General features: G+C 37.2%; 6 protein-coding genes across 6 annotated transcripts; 3 read left to right on the top strand and 3 right to left on the bottom strand.

The window, feature by feature from the left end:
- Window positions 1–542: 542 nt before the first annotated feature.
- GCK72_024472 (uncharacterized protein) lies at window positions 543–1,174 on the bottom strand (the record flags this gene model as incomplete). The annotated part of the gene is made up of 3 exons (XM_003118188.2): window positions 543–683; window positions 753–925; window positions 1,006–1,174. The coding sequence occupies 3 exons, from the start codon at window positions 1,172–1,174 to the stop codon at window positions 543–545; spliced, it is 483 nt and encodes a 160-aa protein (XP_003118236.2).
- Window positions 1,175–1,571: 397 nt separating this feature from the next.
- On the bottom strand, window positions 1,572–4,008 carry GCK72_024471 (uncharacterized protein; the record flags this gene model as incomplete). The annotated part of the gene is made up of 10 exons (XM_003117843.2): window positions 1,572–1,711; window positions 1,859–1,963; window positions 2,068–2,349; window positions 2,410–2,772; window positions 2,906–3,134; window positions 3,185–3,279; window positions 3,343–3,498; window positions 3,546–3,648; window positions 3,697–3,821; window positions 3,867–4,008. The coding sequence occupies 10 exons, from the start codon at window positions 4,006–4,008 to the stop codon at window positions 1,572–1,574; spliced, it is 1,740 nt and encodes a 579-aa protein (XP_003117891.2).
- Window positions 4,009–6,888: 2,880 nt separating this feature from the next.
- Window positions 6,889–7,931, top strand: GCK72_024470 (uncharacterized protein; the record flags this gene model as incomplete). The annotated part of the gene is made up of 4 exons (XM_003118025.2): window positions 6,889–6,957; window positions 7,011–7,318; window positions 7,367–7,678; window positions 7,787–7,931. 4 exons carry the CDS (start codon window positions 6,889–6,891, stop codon window positions 7,929–7,931), a joined length of 834 nt encoding a protein of 277 aa, XP_003118073.1.
- Window positions 7,932–8,600: 669 nt separating this feature from the next.
- On the bottom strand, window positions 8,601–10,224 carry GCK72_024469 (uncharacterized protein; the record flags this gene model as incomplete). The annotated part of the gene is made up of 7 exons (XM_003117988.2): window positions 8,601–8,787; window positions 9,000–9,138; window positions 9,257–9,387; window positions 9,435–9,631; window positions 9,776–9,889; window positions 9,955–10,056; window positions 10,126–10,224. The coding sequence occupies 7 exons, from the start codon at window positions 10,222–10,224 to the stop codon at window positions 8,601–8,603; spliced, it is 969 nt and encodes a 322-aa protein (XP_003118036.2).
- A 4,681-nt stretch (window positions 10,225–14,905) lies between these two features.
- On the top strand, window positions 14,906–17,931 carry GCK72_024468 (uncharacterized protein; the record flags this gene model as incomplete). Its single annotated transcript, XM_053735905.1, has 11 exons — window positions 14,906–14,939; window positions 15,145–15,249; window positions 15,454–15,509; window positions 15,567–15,687; window positions 15,766–15,836; window positions 15,904–15,982; window positions 16,590–16,660; window positions 16,760–16,864; window positions 16,927–16,978; window positions 17,108–17,206; window positions 17,843–17,931. 11 exons carry the CDS (start codon window positions 14,906–14,908, stop codon window positions 17,929–17,931), a joined length of 882 nt encoding a protein of 293 aa, XP_053579471.1.
- Window positions 17,932–21,822: 3,891 nt separating this feature from the next.
- On the top strand, window positions 21,823–22,997 carry GCK72_024467 (uncharacterized protein; the record flags this gene model as incomplete). The annotated part of the gene is made up of 4 exons (XM_003117805.2): window positions 21,823–21,878; window positions 21,933–22,739; window positions 22,794–22,868; window positions 22,919–22,997. The coding sequence occupies 4 exons, from the start codon at window positions 21,823–21,825 to the stop codon at window positions 22,995–22,997; spliced, it is 1,017 nt and encodes a 338-aa protein (XP_003117853.2).
- Between the last annotated feature and the right edge of the window lie 1,392 nt (window positions 22,998–24,389).

The following is a 24,389-nucleotide window of genomic DNA, read 5'->3' as shown; positions in this document are numbered from 1 at the left end:
TTACTCCGATTATAGTAGGACACTTGCCGCCAATCCGGTGATGCAATCCACGGATAGAAACGGTGGATCGCATCCGTACACTAAATTCGACACTAAATTGGTGTCATGTTTTTTATGGTTGGCAAGAGGTAAGAGTAGTTCAAGGGCGTTGAGGAAAAATGATTAAATGAGTTGGAAAATATTAAAAAGTAAAAGTAAAAATTCACGATATAATACGACAGCTGGTTTTACGGGTTTCTATGTCGGCAAATTTGCATAAACGGTTTGTCGTTTGATCGGCAAGTAAACAAAAAATAAAAATAAACATCATCGCTTGCAAAAAAAAAAGTTTGCAAACACGTATTCTGAAACGTACTATGAAATATAAAATTTATACCATATCAACATAAATTTAAACACCAAGCTTTAAGATGATAACCAATAAACGGTTCTTACTTTACATTACCAAAAAACCTCTCAAGAAAAACTGAAAAGTAGACAAATCAATGATTAAAAAAGTGAAAGAAGACGTTTGCGAACCATAAAGGAAATTGAAAGAAACTTCATTGACAGTGTCTGCGAGTACACTTTCCATGTTCAATTGGAACCACAGTTGTTACACAGAATAAGACGACGGCGGCGGACGACGCACGGAACCGAATTGGGAAGGGATTGAAGATTCCCGCCTCAAAGTGGTTTGGATACTGAAATAATTAAGTTATTTAATTAAATTTCATAACTTCGTTGAGTGATAAGAGAATGAAATGGCTTACCTGAACATTCTTAAAAAGAGATTCTTCTAAACTGCAACCCATATCATCAATTATCGGATATGGCTGGAATCCTGGTTCATCGGAACTCAAAGTGCAGTTAACCACTTGAAGACAATTTCCAGAAATTGGTTTGCATTTTATCTTATAGTAAATTTCATCGTCTAGAGAAGCTCCTGAAATTTATTTTTGGTTATAAAACGAAATACTGTACAACTATTGTAACCATATAAGAAAAAAAACCGTTCAAATTTACCTGAAACAACTTGCCCATAAGGTCCTTTCTTATGAATAGAAAAATCACAGGTGATACTGTTCTCCACGGTTTTCGACAACAAATTAGGTTTTTGTTTCGACTTATAGATAGACAGCACCGGCGCTAGAAATGTAAAAATAAATATGAATACGAGAAGTTGTTTAGGCATTTGTATGCGGAATCGACTTCTCTTTTCTGGAGATATCGAGGATTGAAGTAGGTCATTGCGTTCCGAATGATGTGTTCCTCGATAGATGTATAACTTCTCATTAAACACGAAGCACCAACTTTTTAATGGTAAATTCATGACGACACTGTTCATTTACATGGAAGATAGGAATGTGATGGTACAAAAAGATTTGAAAGATGGGAAAACACATTTTGGGGTGAGGAAAAGGTGAAAAAAGTTAGTTACTCGTTTACAACATACTTTAGTTTTAAAACCTCCACATACGTTGAATGCTGGCAAATGAAAGTGAAATTCACAGGTGACAAAGTGAAAAGAAAACGATAACCGATTAATAACTACATATATTTTAGACTAATTTTAGTATTTCTGATGCAATTTATTTCTTGGTAGACATCTTCAACATATCGCTAACCATGTCGTCGAGACTCGCAGAAGACGATGACGAATTGATTCCATTTTTCGATGAATCGACTTTGGTCAAGTTCTTATTCTCCATTTGGCGTGTTGGTTGTAATACTGAAAAAAAGACAAGGTAAGATACAATTGGATATCTTTTAGTTTTAGTTGATCCTATTGATGAATCATTTTAGCGGAATGATTCATTTATCGAAAGTTGTAATATAATGTACAAAAGTAGAGAATAAGGAGATATTTTGTTCTTACCAGATTGTGAAGACGAAGTTGTGGGTGTTGTGTGTCTTAGCATCAGATCATCGAAGTCGAACAGATCACGGGAAGACTGTGATCGAACTTCTGTTTTATGATGAGCTGAAAATTAACAAGTCGTTTTGCTTGATTTGAAAGTAAATCAAAGATTCCGTTTTATTGATTAGTATCACGGATATCCACAAAACTTTTATTTAACCACTTACTAGTTCCGGGCCAATTCTGTAAAGACAGCAAATCATCACTATGTTTTGCATCCAAAGTATGTGATCCTGATTCCGCAAATGGGTCGAAAACTTCTTTTTTCTTAGGAGCAGCTGGCGGTGCTTGATTAAAATCACCCCATTCGTGGCCTGATGCTGAACTTCCGTTATCTGTAGGCCATGATGCTTCAAATGTTGCCACTGGTGCAGTTACAGGACCGGATGGATGATTTAGAGGAGCTCTAGGAGTATTTGTAGCGGATGTCCTTTGGGATGGAGCTTCTCCTTAAAAATCCAAATTAAATTATTATATTCTTTTAGAAATGAAAGCTATCTATAACTTACTCTCTGATGGTTGCTGTCGTTGAGCCTTTGGCACCATTTTGGGAGAAGTTGAAGGATGACCAGGACGAGGAGTGGTAGTTGTTGGTTCGATACCCCATCCCATTTTTGTCGTTTGTTGAACAACAGTATTCTTCAATGAAGTGAGATTGGAGAATAACTTGTCCTGCATTGTAAAGAATCCTTTAGCCGCTTGTGATTCAATAGTTTGTTCATGCTGTACGGGTTGGGCATTCATCAACTCTAAGATGTCCGTGAAATCAGTTTTTGCAGCAAGTTTGGGTTGTTTTTGCATTGCGATTTTCATGTATTCTTCGATTTTCTCAGCCGTAATTCTTTCGTCTGGATTTGGAGTGAGGCATTTTGCTGAAAATAAATATTTAGATGTTTGACTGACTTTTCTATTCAGAAATCCATAAGCAACGCCATCAAGAAAGTATATGATCAATGATGTTTTTATTTTTTGCTCGTTCTTCATTTTTTATTAAAAGAAACTTACTGATGAGGTCAGCGAATGCAGAAAGTTGGTTCTGCTGTACTGGCGGAGGCTTTTTGTACTTTCCATTGATAATTGCCAGAGCTCCTCCATCAAACGGATGCTCTCCAAAACAGACAAAGTATATCAGACAACCCATTGCCCAATTGTCTTGTTGTTTCCCGATTGGCCAGTTTGAGTAGACATCACATACTTCCGGAGACCTGGTGATAGGCGTCGTGTACTTGAACATCTGAAATTCTCATCTTGTTGAATGCATTTCCGTTGGATCAATCATCGTACCTCTTCTTGAACAGCTAGTCTCTCTGAATTTGAAAGTGGTGCCATTTCAATCGATTTAGTCGTTGCACTTCCGAAATCGCACAATTTTAGTTTGCCTGGAGAAGGGATCAATGACTAATTGAATCGAAGCTAATGAAAAGTGGGAAGAAAATACCAACCATTTCCGTTGATGAGAAGATTTTCTGCTTTTATATCCCGGTGGATAACTCCATTAGAGTGCAAGTAGACCAAGGCTCGAGTAGTAAAATAAATAATGCGGACGACAAAGTCAACGGCCACTTCTTTGTACTTCATCAAGACGTCTGCTATGGAAACTGAAAATGTACATAATGAATGACGGATGCACAGTAGTAAAACTCACATCTGCAGTACTCCATAGAGATTTTGTACTCTTTGACAGATCGATTTGAGTTCCTGGCTTCACTTGACGCATCGAACAGTTGAATAATGTTCTCGTGTTGTAGCTGAAATCAAAACTATGCTGAGAGACTTGTTATGCCATTCTTCAATACCTTTTTCATCATCTCAATCTCATTGTCAATATCTTTTGTAGCAGCTGCATCGTGACTCAACATGATCTTCACGGCGACTTGCTTTCCTTTGTTATTTGTAGCCAGGAATACCGTACCAAATCCACCTAAAAGTAAAGAATTTAAATAATTCTTTCAGAACCAAAAGTCACCTTTTGCAATGACATTTTCTACTCGATAATTGTTTCCGTTAATGCTAAATGTTTGGCCACGATCGTAAAGCTCACTCTGCTCACCGATGCCCGAACCTCGACTGACAGATTGAATCACACCAAGAGCGCGGGCGAATGCCATCCTGAAAAATGGAAATTAGTCAAATGATTGTTAAAATCAGAGCAAATGTACCGGCGAGCAGGCATAATAGCGAAGAATAATAGAATGGATTTGGAGTTGTGGGAAAAAAAAGAAGCAGAATACGGAGAAAAGGAAGAAACGGGGGTGGATCTAATGGGATTGAAAGAAAAAACGAGAGAAAGAAGAGGTAGAGTCATTTGTAAAGTGCATACTGAGCAGCTCTGTGAGAAACTAATTTGAGTCCGGAAAGAATAATGAGCATATTTCATTTTATAAAGTTACTGCACACATTAAAATGTCAACATTTTGATAGAACATCCACAGCTACTCAAAATTTCTAGTTTTTTATACAAACTGAAAATTTTAAAGCAAGAATACTTTTTTTTCAGCATTTTCTATTGTTCACAATAGCAATGATGAGAACTCTCTTTTTTTAATGCCTGAATTTTACAGAATTACACAACGAGAGAAGTGTTTACCAAGACGAGAGCAGACACGCGAGACTAATGAGAAGATTTTCCCACTGCTTTTCAGGAAGAGGGGTGGATAGATGTCTTCGCCTGGTAAACTGAAACGTACTCTCTCAACACAAGACTTTGAAGCTCTCAACGAAAGGGAAATGAGTATATAAATGAAATGTATGTGAGCTCGCGGTGGTCGGTAGGCAACGGAAATGGGTTTCAAGGGGAAACGAAGCTAATTCAAAGAAAATAAAATAATTTGCAGGGATCTGGGAGTGTATTATGGAAACGTGATACAACCCGTTCAATTTGTTTTACTTTTAAATAAAATACACTACTTGCAGGTGATATTTGCTTCAGAAACATTTTTATAGCATTAATTACAATTAAACACTATTGCTCAGAGAACACAGTCACCAGTAGGAAAGTCACAGAATAAATCGTAAAAAGACTTTGTTACACTCATTACACTGAAAAGTAGTAGTAATTAGGCGGAAATCGATAGAAAAAGGGCAGTTGTAGCGAACAATGCAACCTTTTCGGGCGCACCGGAAACGCGCCCTCACTTTTTTGCTGACGCATTTCGTGCGCACATAATATAACAACGTGGAACCAGTCGCAGCTCTCGTAAAAAACAACATCATTTCTCCGATTTGACGCTTTTTTTGTGTTTTCGATAACAATATGAGTTGGCACTTTTATTATTTTCCCCCTTTGAACCTTTTCGCTTTGACTTTCCACGATTTCCTGAAGTATACGCGGTGTTTAGTGTCAAATGAACACAAATCCGACCAACGGCTGCCCTCTGTTTGTTGGCAGGTGTTGCCGTATAAGCTGTGATATACATTTTCCTTCTTTCCTTCTTCGAGAGTGTCATTTTCATTTTTCCGACCGCAACCACCACATCAGCTCGCGTGCGGCTGCGACGCGGCCCCTGTCTCTTCCTATTTCGTGCCTCCTCTCTCCTTTCGCCTCATTCGGTTCAACACCACTATTTCCTCTCTTATGTTTTCCCTTTCGTTTGTCCGGAGAGAACCCGTTTTTGGAAGAGTCATTCGGGCTAAACGTCTTCACTTATGCTTATGGACGAGACCTTTACTTTGAACCTATTAATACCGGTTTGCTGTTTTGTTTACACTGGATACACTACTCGAGAGTTGAGTAAACTAGGAAACCATCAAGAAAAGTTTTTTTTTGTTTCTTTGAATGATAGATTCGTTTTCCGATTACTTTTGTTGTACCAAATCACAGATACTACACTAGTTCAGTTTCTGTGTAGTACAAAAAAAGAAACGATGACGTACACACGCACACACACATACACACTCGGTGAATTATTTTTTTCCTAGTCGACGTCAAACATAACTGCCGCCCACGGCTTTCTCGTCGAACTCAACGAATTCGCCTAGAAGAACTGTATTGTTTAATCGAGATTCCGAAATTCTTCCAACGATCCGTTCAAATATTCGCCGTCCTCCAGTGGCCAGCCATATGTTGGCTAGTTTAATAAACAAAAAGTCGTGACCGCTTTGTGTTGACATTGTGCAGCTTTGACGGTTTTCCTCCTACCTGGAGAAAATGAGAATCAGAGAAAGAGAATGATGTTTTCAAAATTCAGGCGGCTGATTGTTTCTATTTATATACGTACACTCTAATTTTCAAACGTCTTCTTTTTTCTCTTAACCCACGTCAGTTGTGTAACCGAGCGGGGCCAACGGGTGCAGCTCATTTGCAATTCACAAAACAAAAAACCCGCATCGAGATGATGGGAAATTGCGTAGGCAGAAAAAGCTAACAAAAGCCTCTAGAAATGAATACACATTTGTGTATGCTTGGGCTACTCTTCCTACTAAACGCCGATATTTGATAGCATCTTTTTCCTACTAGTCAGATGCCCTTTTGCAACATTTGAATACACCAAAATGACGAGTTCTCAGAAAAGAAAACTAAAAAATGTTGATTCTGTTTAATCTCTCAACGTTTCATTCCATCTATCTTATCCTCTTCAATAGACACTCCGTGATATTGAATTGAAACAGTTGTGTACGTGTCCCTCTATTATCTATCCGTGTTTCGGGAAGAGAGGGAGAGAGGGGAATATTGATCCGTTGACCTCTTACACCTCACCAAGATTCCTCCAAGAGACGCAGACTGCAGTTGAACGCATCATTCGTGAAGTGCACACGCCACGTGTTCACTTTTGCAGCCATTTCATTCTTCCTATTCTTTCATCCATCTTTCAATCGTCTGTCTAAATAGCTTCAGATTTCTTGATTTCCGCCCGCTCCTCCCTAACCGCCTGTCATGTATTTTATCGACCCGTTATCATCCGATTGTCGTTTTTTTTTCGTTTTTTTCTCGCTTCGTCACTTCACACTACAAGTAATCACACCATAATTTTTCAGCTCGTCTCTGGAAAATGAACCAGTTCCGAGCTCCAGGTGGTCAAAACGAGATGTTGGCGAAAGCCGAAGACGCCGCTGAAGATGTGAGTGGCGCAGAGAAGCCATAATGGGCATAATCAATTATTATTGTTTTCAGTTCTTCCGCAAAACGAGGACCTACCTGCCGCACGTTGCTCGTCTCTGCCTGGTATCGACATTCTTGGAAGATGGAATTCGTATGTATTTCCAATGGGATGATCAGAAACAATTCATGCAAGAGTCTTGGTCATGCGGATGGTTCATCGCTACCCTCTTCGTCATTTACAACTTCTTCGGACAGTTCATCCCAGTTGCCATGATCATGCTCCGTAAGAAGGTATTAGTCGCTTGTGGTATCTTGGCCAGTATCGTCATTCTTCAAACCATCGCTTACCACATTCTCTGGGATCTGAAGTTCTTGGCCAGGTAGGGGAAATTGAATCGATTAAACTTTAATTCATGAATATCTTCCAGAAACATCGCTGTCGGAGGAGGACTTTTGCTTCTTCTCGCTGAAACTCAGGAAGAGAAGGCTTCCCTTTTTGCTGGAGTGCCAACCATGGGAGATTCGAACAAGCCAAAGTCATACATGCTCCTTGCCGGACGTGTCCTTCTTATCTTCATGTTCATGTCTTTGATGCACTTCGAGATGACCTTCATGCAAGTTCTGGAAATCGTTGTTGGATTCGGTCTCATCACTCTTGTTTCAATCGGCTACAAGACTAAACTTTCTGCTATGGTTCTTGTCATCTGGCTCTTCGGACTCAACCTTTGGCTTAACGCTTGGTAAGTTCGACTTTAAATTCTAGGAAAATGAAGATGCTGGAAACTATTTTCAATTTGACAGTATTCGTTTCATTCAGTTTTTTTCCAAACTGAATGTTGTTTTTTCAGGTGGTCGATCCCGGCTGATCGTTTCTATAGAGACTTCATGAAGTACGATTTCTTCCAAACAATGTCTGTCATCGGAGGACTTCTTCTCGTCATTGCTTATGGACCAGGAGGAGTATCAGTTGATGACTACAAGAAGAGATGGTAGATCCAATTGGTCATACCAATAGTTACAAGCATTTTTACGTCAACCATAGCATTGCATTGCACTCACCTTTCTCACTCTACTCGTCAAATTTCTATCTGGATTGTAACTTATAAATCTATTCTAACTTTTATCTTACCTTTCTTTTTCTCACATTTCCACCTAGACTAGAACAATTTTCCTCTCGGTTTTTCTCCACTGCTTCTTGTCGTAATTTTTTGAGTTCATATCTATTTTCTTGTTAATATGTTCTTTTCCTCTTCATAAAACTTCATGGACTATATGGGTTGTTTTCGACGACTAAAAACTCTCCCTAAATTTTTAAATTGTTTCTTTCCACACACCAATCAAAGTCATTTTTGTCTCCTGTTTTGTCTTCATTCTTTTCCTGGTAGCATCCATTTCCTCCTTAAAATAAATGTATTTCAATTCGTCAACCATTTCAGAGAATCATTCATTGATTGTTTTCTATTCACCCGAAACAATTATTATAAATCAGCTGCAGTTTACGAAAAAAAACCCTTGGATGATACAGGCATTCAACAAAAATAGCTTGAGAAGTGGGAACCGTAAAGTTGTAGAACCAGCGAGAGGTGTATGAGGGACAGATAGTATGTCCTTCTTAAAATACAATTGATGTAGATAGTGGAATAAAAATTGATAGCTATGAATTCAATTATCATTAAAATGCTCGGCTACATAAGACGTCCGTTTTGTCGGCGGACGTGGATTGACAAGAGGTTTTCCATTCTTATCCAAAAATTTCTCTAGAACAAGACCAGCATTGTTACCTTCGACTTCGTCTTCTGAGATGCGGCACTCGGCAATGATCTTGTTGATCACGTTGTCAGCATCGAATCTGGAAAAAATGGATTCCGAATTAAAATTTCACGGTTTTCATCTGCATACTGCGCCGTTAGGAAATTTCTAGAGATGAAGTCCACTATATGACTCAGATCGTATAATGTTAACCAAACTGCGGATGAAACGGTTTCAAACATATGAAAATCACGGTCAGTCGCTTTTTCACCAACAGTATTCACATTTGTTCTCGTATGATTTGAAACTCACCGTGAATGCTGAATTTTGTGCGCCGAACGGTCCTGACTAAATCTCCGTTGCTGACAAACTTGGTGCGGGCCTTGGTGAACTCCACGTCGCTCGATATAAGGTTCTTCCATTTGTGAATTACTTGCCGCTGACGCATTTTCTGTGAAAAAACCTTAGATGGGACATGTGTTTGATGCGCGAAACCAATATGGCACAACAATCACAGTGGCCAGTAGTTCTAGCTGCTAATAATAACAAGAAATTGAAAATATGATTACCTGGAGCTTCGATCATCGATGGCTTTGGATGGGATGACGTTCCTTCCTCTGAATCTGTTTCATCGTCGGCTCTGAATCCATCCTGATCAATTGCACCATCTTCCCGTGGACCAAAGTTTGATAGTCGAGGTCTGAAATAGGAAGCTCAGACTCAAACGTTGTCGGATTTGAAACTCACACTCTGAAAAAAGGATCAGCGCTCTGATGTGCCATCGCAATCTTGATGCACACTTTTGAATTATCCAGCCGTTGATTACTGGTGTATCCATTGAGAAGATAGGTTCTTGACATTCCTTCGACACCAGAAGCCGCATATTCGGAAAGGTTGATATCCACGAATCCGAGTTTGTAAAACGACTTTCCGCCTTTTTGCTCCTGAAAATTAATTTTAGTTAGGGATTTCGGTTTGAACAACAAATGAAAAATTTGGTTGACATTTCAAGAAACTTGTTGCTTATAGATTGCAACAAATCATTCATATCATTCCCGCATCATTTGATAATCAGTTATTGTGCTCACCTTCCTGATTGACACTCGACACAAACACTTTTCCAGTGTCCCTGAGTTCTGATCACATGGAATCCGGCAGCAAAAAACGAAACGTGTGTTGAACGAGGCACTGTGATTTTTGACCTGAAAACCAATTAGTTCGATTGTGAAACATTGATTTTGGTTGTTTTGAAGATCAATATACTCACTTCAACCCTTTCTGTAGCTTCTTCAAATGAACCTCCGTCGAGCAATCTCATCTTTCCGAATACTGTTGCATTCACAAGTGGAACATCTGATAAATGACATACCTAAAAGAAATTATAGCTTTTTTCCGTTTTTGAGAGATTTTTTATCGAAAAATGAACAAAACAACTCACTTGAAGATCCACTGAGAATTTGACCGTTTTCCGTTTGATAAATGCCATTTTATTCCATAACCATGGCACGAAGACGAGCTTTGCTGAAAAAGAAGGCATTTTAACAATAATAAGTGAAGTAAATTGAGCGAATTGTTATCAAGCAACACTTTGTCGCGTGCAACTGCTCAATAAAATCAAAACTTCTTGCGTGCCTACATGTTTCGTGACAAAAATGATAAGCAAAAGTCAGTGAGAGCATACAAAATTCAAATAGCGCGGCAATATTTTTTACAGAAGAAAAAAAAACAGAAAAAATCACTCATATATCGAAAAACGCGTCAATGCGCCCGTTGGGTCGATTTGGTGTGTACTGGAGACACGTTGTGCGAGGAGGAGGACATATGGATAAACAAGGGGAGAAACATTGAGGAGATCTACACAGCAGATGGGTGAAAAGGGCCAAATGTTGCCTCGGAGATCAACCCGTTTTGGAGGAGAGAGGTCGCTGTCGATTTACTGCATTTGGGCAGTGTAATTACGACTACTGCAGATGAGATGGGATGTAACAAAAGAAGAGCTACGGATGAATAATGCAGTGGTCCGCTATTCTCTCCTTGACGAAAACAACTGCTAGGATGAGTTTTCTAACTCATGACGGATGTTGAAATGCTGAGTGTGACTTGTTTTTTTGTGAAATACGATAAAGATCAAAAATGAAAATGCGTAAAGCATACCAGTGACGCATTGTTTTCTGGAAAACATGATTCAGATTTCAACTGTTTTGTTTGAACACTACATTGTACTTTGAGAGAATCACTTAACGTTAAGGTTTTGGTTTTTTACATGCTAATTTTCTAACTTCTGTTTAGGAAATCATCATACCTATAGAATCCGAAAATTCGAAGCTTGATCTCGAAGAAGTACCCATGGAATACATATAGTAATAGTTTTGAAATAAAACCAAGTTTGGTAAAAACCTTGAAATTTGGAGGTTTTTCACTTGTTTTCGCTATCGCATAAGGAAATCTTGATGGATTAGTTTTTTAGAGAATTTGCGCAATCAGTTCATCTTTTATTCAATTTCAGGTAAAATAGGTTTTACTGGCAAACTATATTTTTTGATATATCATTAGTCACCTTCAACTATTTCAGATCTGACAAGACTTACCAATTTGATTGCGACAGATTATCATGATTAAATGCTTTTGAAATACTAGGCCTCAGCGTTGAATAATGTGAGGAAAAGAAAATGAATAATCATACATAATAGAATTTGTTTGTACAATTTTAGTTGAATAGGACTGGAAAAGAGAATGAAAAAATGTTCTTGCGAGAATGTACATGCAAATTGGCGTTTGCCTCTATCGTTCAGTATGCTTTTTCGCTTTTTTTGCTTGTTGATTAGCTACATTATTTTAGTTTTGAAGTGTTTTTTTTTTTCTCTTACAACTAACAAACCTGGAAAATCTCGTTGTGGAAAAATAGGAAGCACTGGACAAAACATAGTGACTTTGTGAAAACTTTTAAGAGAATAAGGTGAGTAAATAAGGCGCTTAGGGATTTTAAGGAGACACCTGTTTCTTAAAATATTTTATGTTAACCGAAAATTAGAACATTTCAGTACAACAAATGAAATTTAGACAAAAAGCCCATGGAATATTTGAATACCAAATTTTGTCACATACTTCATGATAATGTGGCATTTGTTTCCCGTTTCACTACATGTCATCTCAGAAAAAAAAACTATATCGAGAGAAAAAAATAACACAAAAAAGAACTGAAAAGAATAGCGACCGACCAACATATGAAAATAAAAGAAAAAAAACTAACCGGCTTTGTGGGTACCGAAATGCGACGACATTGATTTTTCAGACGTTCCAGCAAGACACCATTCTGAATAAAAAACCAATATTTTCTTGTTTTTGTTTCTTGGTTGCTATGTTATCATTTGAAGAAAAGCATAACAACGGAAAGGTGAAAGCATCCTTTTCCAGAAAAAATAATAGTTAACAACAAAAAAGAAACGAGGAGAAAAAAAATAACGAGATGAGAGAGCACTAGTAGGCTGAATAAATGAAAACAGGTGAAGGTGTAGAAAACAAAAAATAAAAAAACAAAAGAGGTCATTTGCCAGAATTGATTTTCGATGAGTGAACCTATTTGGCGCTAACAGTATTGAAGATTTGAATCTCTCGCAGAAAAATTCGAATAAAGGATTGTTGTTTCTCTTAATTTTTCAAAACAACTGCTTGTTTGACGTTTTGAGATTTGTAAGAGAACATACGGATCAAGGTGAACTTCGTTATCATCTGCAGAACCAAAACTTTAGAAAATTGCAGAAAATAATTTCTCTTAATGAGGAGAAACCTCAACAGAAAGTTCATATAATTCAGAAAATGGATTTGTAAGAAAACTGTTTGAACTTAGAAGGCTTTTTAATGACTTTTTGACAGAAAACTCAAACAAAAATCAAATTTAATGAATCTTGATAGACACATTTGCAGTGAACACTTTTATTTGCAAAAAAGGGTGAAAGTAGACAAAAGGGTATCAATCGAACGGCGTCTAGAAATCAAATTAAAAGTAACTGACTTAACATGGTTGGACACGCAACGGCAACAGGATGGAAGTGTAAAAAAGAACAAAAGTTGTGATCAAGGGGGGTGCGGACTTGGACAAATATTTGTGAAGTGAGGGGCGCTGCAATGCCCTACGTCTGCGCGTTTGTGCACTGAAAAATTGGAAAAGACAGGTAGAATGTAAATATTCTAGGAAAAAATGTATGAGTGTAGGCTCCTCTCCCGCATGTATTCTGTGACATAAAGCTAAGTCATAGCTCTAGAGTTCAATTGTATACAATACGCTGCGCGAACACCAAAAAAGTAGTTCTCTCAAAAGAGCAATGAAATAAAAGAAGTTGTCACCTTGGTATGACAAACGTCTCACAACGCAATTTGTAAAGCCAATTTAAAATTCATTCAGATGGAGAAATAGAGAAATAGCACAAACTAAGAGGCAATATGATGTATGCTCGTAGATGGAAGATGACTAAAATAGTATTAGATGAATAAGATGGACATGAAGGATGATGTCCGCTTATTTGAAACAGCTAATATTGAGATTTAGAAAATGTACTTTTCCATAAGGGCATATTAGAATGCTGAATAACTTAAAAGGCATGATTTTCACATTTTAGCAGAAGCACGTCCAATATATTCTTTACACGTTGATTCGAGAAAAACAACTCCCTAGAGGGTTCCAAACCAAACACGGAAGTAGAACAATTTGTGGTTGTTAACGAAGCTTTCATGTATGTTCAATAGGCTTCAAAACACCTCATTTCTATTTTCGTCTTTTTTTTTTCAAAAAGAATAAAAAGGACTTCACACTTTCAAGGAGGGAGCAAACGAGCTACTGAAAAAAAAAAACTGACGGCGAAAAATAAATTCGTTCGTTTTCCTTCTTTTTTTCTGCCGATCCATCATATCCTTTAAGGGTGATGTCATTGAAAAAATAAGAAAAATTGAAAAGAAAAAATGCGCATTCTATTTGTGGATGTTTAACTCTGATTTGACACCTTCGTTTATGATCGGATGGTTGTTTGCTCAATGCATCCGGATAAGAGAGCAAATAGCATAACAGACAATGAGTGGCCACTGATTGCCGCAGACAATCTTTGGCACGGATGATAAGAAAAACGAAAAAATAGGAAAAGGTCATAATGACGGTTGTTGGTTACAACGAATAAAACATATCGAGAGTGTCTGTTAAATTTTCTGAACCTTTGAAAATTTAGGTTTATTGAAAAGTCAAGAATATGCAAACTGCTATTTCTATGTAAAACGTGAACTGAAAAAAAACTGTTTAAGGTTTTTTTACGAAATTACGCCTGTATTCAAAATAAGACCAGTTTAGAGTACATAAAACTTAAAATCACTCAATGTCACCATATTCATCGCAATATTGTGAAATTCAGTGAAACTCTCTTCAACTGAATAATTGTTGAGCGTGAATATACTTTTAAAAATTATATGGAAGTGACGTTTGGAACAACGTACACAATATCATGGTGTACACAATTGATTCTGAATTTGCATTCGTGGTCTGAATCATCTAGTTTGTACAGTGAAATGCACTTTTGAAAACCATATTGAAAACGAGTAGGTAATCTTCTGAAACGGTATTTGGCGGGCGGTGGTAATCGGATTTCCTTAATGTTCTTATATTGGAACAGTGGTATTTATAACTTCCTTTTCCAACGTCATATTTTTTACTCAGTTCAGATATGTAATTCAAATTGAAACTGCTGATGTTTGACCGTGAAAACATTATTTTCATAAAAAGAACATTTGAAGTTAAGTGCACAAAAAGTTCACGTCGGACCAATGTCAATTATTTCTATAGTCAACACACTGCAACGTGAGCGACGTTTTATGCCTATTCATCTTTTTTTTTTCTTCGTCGTTGTCTTGGTAAACATCCTAGCCAAAAATTGTAGAAGCTGCATGTCCCCCATGCGAGCGTCCTTCTTCTCTTCTCTTTTCTCGACGTATACTTTCCGTTGCCTGGCAAAGTGGTCCAAAACAATATTTCGGGTCCAGAGCGTGGCGCATGTGTATATTTTCTCTTATGCGCTTTTGCCTACTCTCATGTTTTTTTTGCTCTTTGAAACTTCACAAGCTTTTCTTATGTTCATATGTAACTAAACTTGGATATCAGAGGTTTTTAGATATCTTCTAGCACGTTTCCGTTTTCTGCTAGCATATTCTACATATAGCGAGATCACGCTCAACTTGCAATGCCAAATAGCTACAAGAATCAGCCGATATCAGGTGAAGTTTAACTTTTTTAAATAACCATTATTCAAATTTTGAGTAAAAAAGCTAAACAGTTCAGCTATTTAAAAAAGATTAAAATGAAATTAACATGAGATAAACTTAACATATATTAGATTTGCTAATTGAATAAGTCAGGTTAAACGTTTAACAAAAGTTTCATGCGCATTATTAACAACCACTAACCTTTAAACGACTCCAGGTTTCACCGGTTATATTCCTGGCGCAAAATGGCAGGTTGGCAGTCGATATGTAGCTGGATCACGCGAAAACAGTGGATTCTCGACAAGAAACGTTTCGGGACCTGGTAAGAATAATATTATTACAACTGACATTGCTATGAATATTTTGAAGACAAAAAAGTAAAAAAAAGTATCGTGTTTCAATGTGATTCTTCTTACGGGGAGAAAATAGCAAGTTTGTAATAAACATGCTCTAGTTTGGTACATTGAGATGTGTTTTTTGTGGAGTCACTCAGCGTGAAAAATTATTGAAGTTTGAACTTTTTCAGAAGGCGCTCAACTTCAAACACCAAACGCTTCGAATCAGAATTTTTCGGCGGAGAACGTAAGGAAAAACTGAGAATGATTCCACATGTGTGAACAGAAAAAGAGCTTTTTGCAGAGATCAATGGCAATGGGAGGCGATGAACAAATGAGAAACTTTACGGAAATGACGAATGACGAACTTCGTGAGAGGCTAATGAAAATGCAAATGGATATGCAGAATCTTCAAATGGCAATGAGTATGCAGCAGCAACACACAGGCAAGCAAAAATGAATAAAATGACGGACAAAAATAAATAGGCAATTTTGTTTTCCAGGAGTAAACGGGGATGGATCTAACCGGAATTCTGCAAATTTCGCGGCGAGAGAGGAGCCATCGGGTCGAATGGTAATGAAAAATGAGGAAATGAAGATATTGAAATTAGATTAGATGTGAAGAACATATTCGTTTTCAGGACAGAAGAACAGAGTATGAGAATGGACAAAGAGGGCAACAAGAACAACTGAAACAAAGAAGCAAAAGTATGCCAAAAAGTGAGTTCAGGCGGAAACTGACAGAAGAAAGTCACGGAGTATAGGAGTTACTTGATTACCTTATTCATTTTTTTGTTCCGTGTAGAGCTTCATCACATAACAACAGCTGGAAAAGGAAATTGCTTTTGTTAAGTTCCTTGTTCGTCAAACGTAAATATGTAATAAGGAAACCGTTAATATAACTAGACATGCCTGAAAATGCCAGCCAGAGAGAAAACAGATGTACTACGTCATTCAGATTTAATTTCACTTTTTGTGATAACAAGGCATGCTTAGCTCTGTTTTTTACCTAAAGGGACATAACAAGTTGTCAAGAAACAAATTAAACAAGTTCACACATCATTTTGATACAAAAAACAAAAAAATACGATGATCATTAGGTCATTGACACATTTTTCTATCAGGCATCAGTTTCTAAGATCTGATGAAGTTTCCTGAATTGGATTCATTACCCTTAAATGTTGTACTACAAGGCTTTTTATCCAAAAATTGAAGGACCTTACAAAATATACCTAGTACATGACGTCCGTTAGCAGACCAATCTATTGTTTTTGTTGTTTTCCAAAAAATGTAACAAATCACTATACTCTTCTCCTCTTTCTTTCAGAAATCGAAAGCAATCCGTTCGACGGAATCGAGAGTGGATGGTGGAGTAAAGGAGAGGTGAAAAGAAATCAGGTTGGTTTGCTGGAACAAATGCGTTTGCTTTTGCTTCTTTATTTTTGCTTCTTTTCTTTTTCTTCTTCTTTCAAAAAGCTCAAGCTCATATATATCAAGGAGCGACGGGAAATTGCGAACGGCGGACAAATGGTGAGCGGAGGAAATTGGAACCAACGACCGCCAAGTCGACAAAGAGTTTCGAGAAAACTCGGGGCCCTCGAGGTTAGTGGTTTGTCATTAGCAATCATTTTATTGGGCTAATCGTTGTTTTTTTCTTCTTGCAGAAGGACGAGGCTGAAGACATTCCAGCAGCGGGGTATAGTGGTCATATTCAAGGTGAGTGCCAACAAACGTTTAAAATCAAAACAATAATTGGTAGTGCTCATTGAAGATTTTGAGCACTTATTTGCAAAATAACTATTTCAAAGTTTAGTTAACTAAAACATGAACGAGTTGAGTTTGCAGGTCTACGTCAACTTGGAGTTGGAAAATCATTCAATATTGCAGCGAAGCAAGCCAAAAAGGAGTACATCGAACGGCGCCGAACGTACAGTGGAAGCCGAGGTAATTGGATTTGCGCGGAATAAATTGAAAAAATGAAAGAGATGAAAAACTCCGTCTGCAAAAAACATCTGCGCAATGTTTATTAGTCTTATTTCAAGGAAGTAAAGTATTTGAGGGGAATAAGAAAAAAAACACAATCACATCGCCAAAAATAAGTATGACTGAGGGTCAGAACTTACTCGAACGAAGTAAGAGGAAGGAATAACTAGAGTAGTAGAAGAAGAAAAAGAAGAATAGTCAGTCTGAAAAAGAAGAGAAAACTAGGAATTATAGAGGAGTGTTTTGGGAGGGTGCGTTCCGAATTATTCTCAACGATTTTTGAATATTTGACCCCTTTTAAAGTGAAGTACCATATCACTGAAGTCGTGATTGTGACCGTTAATTTTCATGCTATTTTATGATTTTCGAGTTAAAAATAATATCTGAATTTTTCTCCGCGACATGCATCAAATTTAATATACAAGCTGACGTTTTTTTGTTGCGACTTTGTCAATCGAAAAAATTCACAAAACTTTTTCGAAAAAGGAAATAGATAAAAGATAGAATGAGATTGGTCGTTGAAACGTTGATCCTAGTTGACCACCTCATTTAGACCTCTAACCACATCTGCTGAAACAGAGGAGCAATTCATTTCAGATGCACTGAATGGTCGTGGACGTGGTACGCAATTCAGTGAAGAAGTCCTCTCCGCCAACGCAGTTAAGCTGCCCGACAATCGTTTTTGATCTCCTAAAACTCCCCGTTTTCTGTCATTGAAGATGATTTCCTTTTGAGCTCTTTGCCGTTATATTTTGTCTACTTCTTCTTTTTTCTAGTAATAACTGAATCAATACACCCACCAGTTTCTTCGTTCTTTCACTTTCCACTTTTGAAATGAGATCTCGAACCTTTCTTTATTTCTATTCATTCGCTTTCCCATCTTCTTTCTTCAAATCTTGAATTTCATCATTCATTCTTCCCCACACTTCTCATGTTATTTGGTAGAAGTAAGACGATTGTAAAATTGAATCATTATACTTGGGATCTAAAATCTTCTTGAATATATATTACTTTTAATAAACGTTTTCCGATTGCCTCACTTATCTTTCATACTAGTTCCACTTCATCTCCCCATTCATATGCATATTTGCCTCAATGACGCATTCCAATACAGCTAGGGACAAAACGAATCGACTGCATGTATATCTTCTGTTTATTATAATTAAACATCGGTTTTTTCTCTTTTTTTTCTATTTCAGTTCTACAGGAAAGATGTTATTCTAGCTGTTCAGAGAGCAACAAGTTTTTTTCATCAGTGAAAATGAAAAAGAAGAAAGTGAAGTGAAGCGAGAAAAACTAGTTTCGAGTTTAAGCGGAAATGATCTTAAGACGGCGGTGTTCTGGCTGTTTTAAAGAACTTTTTATGCTTAATAGAGGCTTTGGTGTTAGATTTATGTCTGCGGCATTTTATCTGGCCAGTGTTTATTTTTCGGAATTTTTGAGAAGAAGAAAAATTCTCAGAACATTCATTTATATTTTGTGAATAAGAAAATATTTGTTTCTCGGATGTTCTCAGATTTATTTTGTGTTTTATTTTTCAAAACTGCTATTGAAAATCCTTTAAAAACAAATAATCAGAAGTGATTCATTATTCCAACCTGACATCGGACTCGCATAAATTATTTCTTTCCGCCTCGGCGAAGGTCATTTTAGAAAATCTGCTTATTTGGTCACGTTTCGGTCTGGTTTTCGGCTTTGTGGTAAGTGCAGAAAATGAAAGTCAAAATAAAACTTTTAACTCTTTTTTTCCACAAGTGTCAAGATGTAACTTGCATGTTTTCTTCAACCAAAAATTGAGAATTTCATTTACTAAATGTGTATATTCTTTATTTCGTTTTTATTTTGAGTTTCTCCTCGATTCCTTCATTTATCTTTATTTTGTCTATCCGTTCACCCACTCGATCCTCTTTCTCTCTTCCTCAATGTCTCTTCTTCTCTTTTCTCACTTTCCCCCAATCGAACACTCCGAACGAACGCTCTCCCCATTCTTCACCATCCATCCATTTATAATTGTAATCACTAGTTTTCCTGCCATCCTCTTTTTGTTCTTCTTAGAATGTCTTTCTACCACAACTTCCTTTTTCTCATTTCTACTGAAAGTTGTACATTGCCAAATGTGTCAAGTCAAATCACAAAACACAAGTTGTCATGTCAAAACAAGGATTACTTGGCTCATTTTTCTGTTTTTTGGTTTCTTCCTCGATAGCAAAAAAAAACAGCGTGTGCGTCGTTCAATTGTTCTATAACAAAAGAGAAAACTAATTCGATTGGCTTGTTCTTCCATTTTACTAAAATATCCATCTAGTATAATTTTTTTTCAGCAAATTTGTTTTAGTAGCAAATCAGGAAAATTGTAGAAACAGTAATCCAATCACATTACTTTTTTCCTTAACCCTTTTTGTACTTTTTGAAAAAAATAGGCGCGGTAGTAGATGACCTGTTTCCCTTTCAAAAATCACGTCCAGAGAACTAGTTTGTTTCTGAGTCACTCAGCTAATACGTGTTGTTGAACAGCTCACGTTTCACATTTTTTGTGTTTCATCTCACAAGAAACCGAAAACCTTCTAACATCCCATGTTTTTTGTTAGAACCACGTAAAAATGTGTATCTAGAATCGGCAACTCATATCTAAAATTCAGTATTCTCTTCTCCGTATTCCTGCTACATATACTCAAAGCACCAATGTGTGGCAGTGGCGGGAAGGTTTTGTTTGCGACAGCAGTTTGCAACAAATCTACGATCAATGGTCCCGAGTAAACTCTCGGGTAACAAGGTCTGTGGCGAGAGAGTACTTGAGTAGAAGAGGCTTAGAATAGGAAAGTATTGTGAATGTCCACTTCCCAGGGACCTTTGTCCTCTCATCGTAACCCCGATTAGTGGCCATTGAGAAACAAGTGCGCTCCATCGGATTGGTTCATGGCGCGCTCTCACACCTATCGGAATGTGGTGTTTACATCACTGCACGCGCACTGCCTCGATCCGTCAGTTATTTCCTCGCTCATCGTCCTTCGTTTCCCTCACTGTTCGTTCGATTTCAATGAGGTTTGACCGCATTTCATTTCAATTTCTCCTTCTCATCGTCCTCGTTTAGCCTGCGCGGCCGCCTTTTTTCGGGATGATGTTGACCATGCTGTTCTACTTTTCTCCAGAGGGTCGAAAAACGAAAGACTGAAGCGTTGAAATGGTTAGTTTTGAGAAAGTAACTTCCTTTCAAATGGCTTCTCTTTTTCATCAATATGGAATTGCTTTTCTTCTCGTATTCTTCGGTTCGCCTTGGCCCCGCCCCCTTTTTTACAATTTCCTCTTATCCGTAGATTCTTGGCAAAATCGTGTTTTCGAATCAATGTCTCCGCGAGAAAAGGATGAACTGATGAAGAATAAGAAAGAATAAGCATAAATCATTTTTTGTAACGTTTCTCGATCCACATTTTATCCTCCTCCTACCCGCTACTCTTCCTTAAAATCCGCAATAAATTTGAGCTCTCTTTTCCCTTCACTCTCTTATTTTATTGCCTATTTTGTTTGCTTTCTCTTCTTTTTTTCTTCCTTTCCCAGTTTTTCCTTTTTTTTTCTTCCTTTCCTTCGGTTTCGTCTTCTTCTCCCGATGTCTTGTCCGTTTTGCTCCTAAACTTTGTCGCTTTTTCAAGCAACATTTCTTTTGTTCTTTCTCATTTTCTTTTCTCATTTCACATCAATACGGAATATCTCTGTTTTGCAGTCCTCTCCCGCCGCTCATTATTACTGCTAGAGCCAATCACTCAGGCCGTCTTCAATGTCAAGTCGGAAGAGGACAAAAAGGAAAAATAGTGAAGAAGATTTCGATGTTGACGAAGGAGATGATGGACTTGATATAGACGAAATTAATAGATGGGCCTGTCATTCGTGCACATTCGTAAATCGAGCAGCGGCGTTCCGCTGTGTTGTATGTGGAACGAGGCAAGCTATTTTTTGTTGTTGAAAAATCTTTAGGATCAGAAAAATGTTTAAAATAACACAGCTGAAAATGTGATTTTTCAAATATAGTGTGACGAAATGTACTTTTTTTGGAAAGTCTACTTCCAACAACATCACACAAATTTTCTTTCACCTGTTGTTATTTATATTTTTAGATTATCTGGTTTTTAGGTTATTTCTAGTGTCGCTTATTGCGTCTTCTGTTGTCTCTATTAGTTCCAGGCAAAAAACATTTTTCATCTGCCATGCGAGACCGCTTATTTGATGTTATTTTATGTTTCGTCTGTGTACACGTAGGTGTGTGATTGATATTCAGTTCCGCGTCATGTTTTATGCATGAAAACTATGAAAAACGAATAATGACCCAACCTCGATATCCGTCTGGCTTCCTGTTCAGACTGTTCACTTTTGGTAGCTTGACCGTCACTATAGTGTGTATGATGCAGAGAAAAGCAACAGAGGTGACTGAGCAAATAATGAGAGAACGTGTGTGCACTCGTACTATGAGAATAAACTCGAGATGGACAGAAAAAACGTGTTATTGGCCAGAAAGTAAACTTTCCCTATTTTTCAGAAAAGGAACTTCCACACGCAGATCTCGGTGTAACGACAATGTTGTGGAAATGCAGAAAAGTATTACCGATATGGTACAAAAACAAGTGGAAAAGGAGAAATCATTGTAGGTTTAACAAAGATGCAATCTTTCCCGAATATCTAAATATTCTATCTTTAGAAAGCGAAAGGAACGATCAATGTTGAAAACGTCAGCAACACGAGAAACAAGTGAGGAAGTGACAACAACAGAAATGAAACTTGAAGAACTTGATGGAAATACTATTTTGAAAAACCTCAAAATTCCAATGCCAGAAAACCCAATGACATTTGAAAACTTAAGGGAACTGACGCCCAAAATAGAACCTGTAGCAAGTGGAATGTCTGATCTTCAAGAAACACTAATGAAATTCATTACATCTTCAAAATCAACGGAGCCAATTCGAGAAAAAAGTTTGACGCCAATTAAGAAGAAGTCTCCAAAAATCTCAAGAGAACCAACTCCATCTAACAATGGAACACCTCAAAAGATAATGCCGTCCAGCAGCAATATAGAGTCAATCACTTCAGAAGTTTCCGATCGGATTCCTCTAGAAGTGCCATCCAATTCACATAACGTCAACCTAACAGAAAAACAGCGGCTTCCACCAGTGTCACTTGATGTTCCTTCCACATCCGTTTCAACTGTAATACCCCCAACGCCTGCAAGCCAAGGAAAAGATGTAATGCAACATCGCCCAGAAAAAATGGTGACGACGTTGGATCAAGGAACACTACAAAATTTCAACTCGCTGAAATCCCACAAAAGTCTAACCGGAGTTGATTTGGTAGCTGTGGAATCAGAAGCTATGAGTTTACCTCACAGCTGGAATCAACAAAAAGTAATGAGAGAATCAGTTTCTTCTATAGGATCACATCACAATGTTAGCCCCACAACGTCCCGACAATCTTCAGAAACAGATTCTTCATCTTCAGAAGGCAATAGAAGGTGTGTTATGATTACAATTGGAAGTTTTATATTATTCATTGTGTAAAATTGCAGTTTCGAGGCACCACTATTTGATGCGTCTGCTTCCGTTTCAAAAAGCTGCCAAATTCCGGATTATATGATTCATCGGTTAGCAACAATAATAGTTATACAGTTGTTTTAAATTTTTCTACTTTCAGAGATACGCCACAAAAGATATTTATTGTGGCCAATGGTTTTCCTGCTTACTTCGACGAATTTCCTAGCAGACGTCATTGATTATCAGTCATCCTTCTTTCAACAAAGTTACAGTCACCATTGAAAAGATAAACTATATATTCAAATCATCTTAACCAAATTAGTATTATTAATCATCTCATTGGTAGCATTACATGTAAAAGTTTTTCTAAAAACAAAACACTAATAATGCTCTTAAAACTGTATATACCCACTATGAGTGCCTTTAACAACTCCTGATTCTTTTTTCTCCCAACGAAACTTTCCGGTCCATCATCTCCCGCCCACACTCCTTAAAATCGTCATTTGCTCTCACCAAACTTGATTCTGAAGGCATTCAAATCGCATAATATCTAATTTTTCTTGCTATACAATTTTTAAACTAGATGGAGACTCTATTTCATTGTCAGATCTCGCGTTTAGTTTTCTTTCCCAACAGATTTCTTTACTTTATGTATATTGCACATTGGAATTGAATTCATATTGTTTGTCATTTTCTAGGATTTTGCGTTTTGGTCCTTTCTGTATTTTTTTGACTGATCATCAAATAGTTGCATTTGAAATATACAATTTAAAATTTATACACTGCACATGTTCAACAAAAAATCAAACATTTTTGCATTTTGGGATTATGAAGACAATAAAAGTTGTCGGACTGTGATAATTTCAAACCAATGGGTTTAGCTGGAATCAGGGAATCAACAAGTGTCTAAAAATACATCACACAGGAAAACTGCCGCCAATGCAAACTAATACATATACATTGTCGTAGTTAACTAGAAAAGTTTGAAACAATTTACCGTGTATGTAAATTAACTGATCCGCGTTTTATAGAATATGAAGTTCACGTCTTGGTATAACACGTTATTTTTCATTAATAATTATCCGAAATGTGATAGTACTTAAAATATTCTTTCATAGTCATTAGTGAACTTTCTAACATCGAATCAATTAAAATGACACTTTTGAAATTTCTTGCTCGAGTATGTCTCAAAACTGTTACTCCTGTAGTTAGCTTTTTTATTCAGAAGATGAGAACAAAAACAACGTCTAAACATTCTCTCATTATTTATTCAAACATGAAATGTCTCTACACATGTGTATAAGAATCATTCACGTTTTGTTTTGCACCCGAGCATCCGCACAAATTCAGAATCTATGGCCCCGGTTTCCGTCTTACTTATTTATAGTTACTCGCACCCCAATTACTCGAAAAATCGCATAACTTCTGGGGAATTCCAAACGTAGACGTAGAATTTAGTTAATGTTCCACCCTTGTCCTGTCAAAGATGATGGAATAGTTTTCACTTGTCAAATTTCACTAGTATGTAGTGAATAGGGTCTTTTTCAGGAGCATTCGTTCTTTTCCCGGTCAGTCTCGTCTTTACTCATTTTTTGACAGAGCAAAGTTTCAAATGAGAAAACATAAAGTCT

The sequence above is a fragment of the Caenorhabditis remanei genome, chromosome X, assembly GCF_010183535.1.
Source record: "Caenorhabditis remanei strain PX506 chromosome X, whole genome shotgun sequence".
Lineage (NCBI taxonomy): Eukaryota > Metazoa > Nematoda > Chromadorea > Rhabditida > Rhabditidae > Caenorhabditis > Caenorhabditis remanei.
The sequence above is the reverse complement of the archived record's forward strand: the minus strand, read 5'-3'. Positions and strand labels throughout refer to the sequence as shown.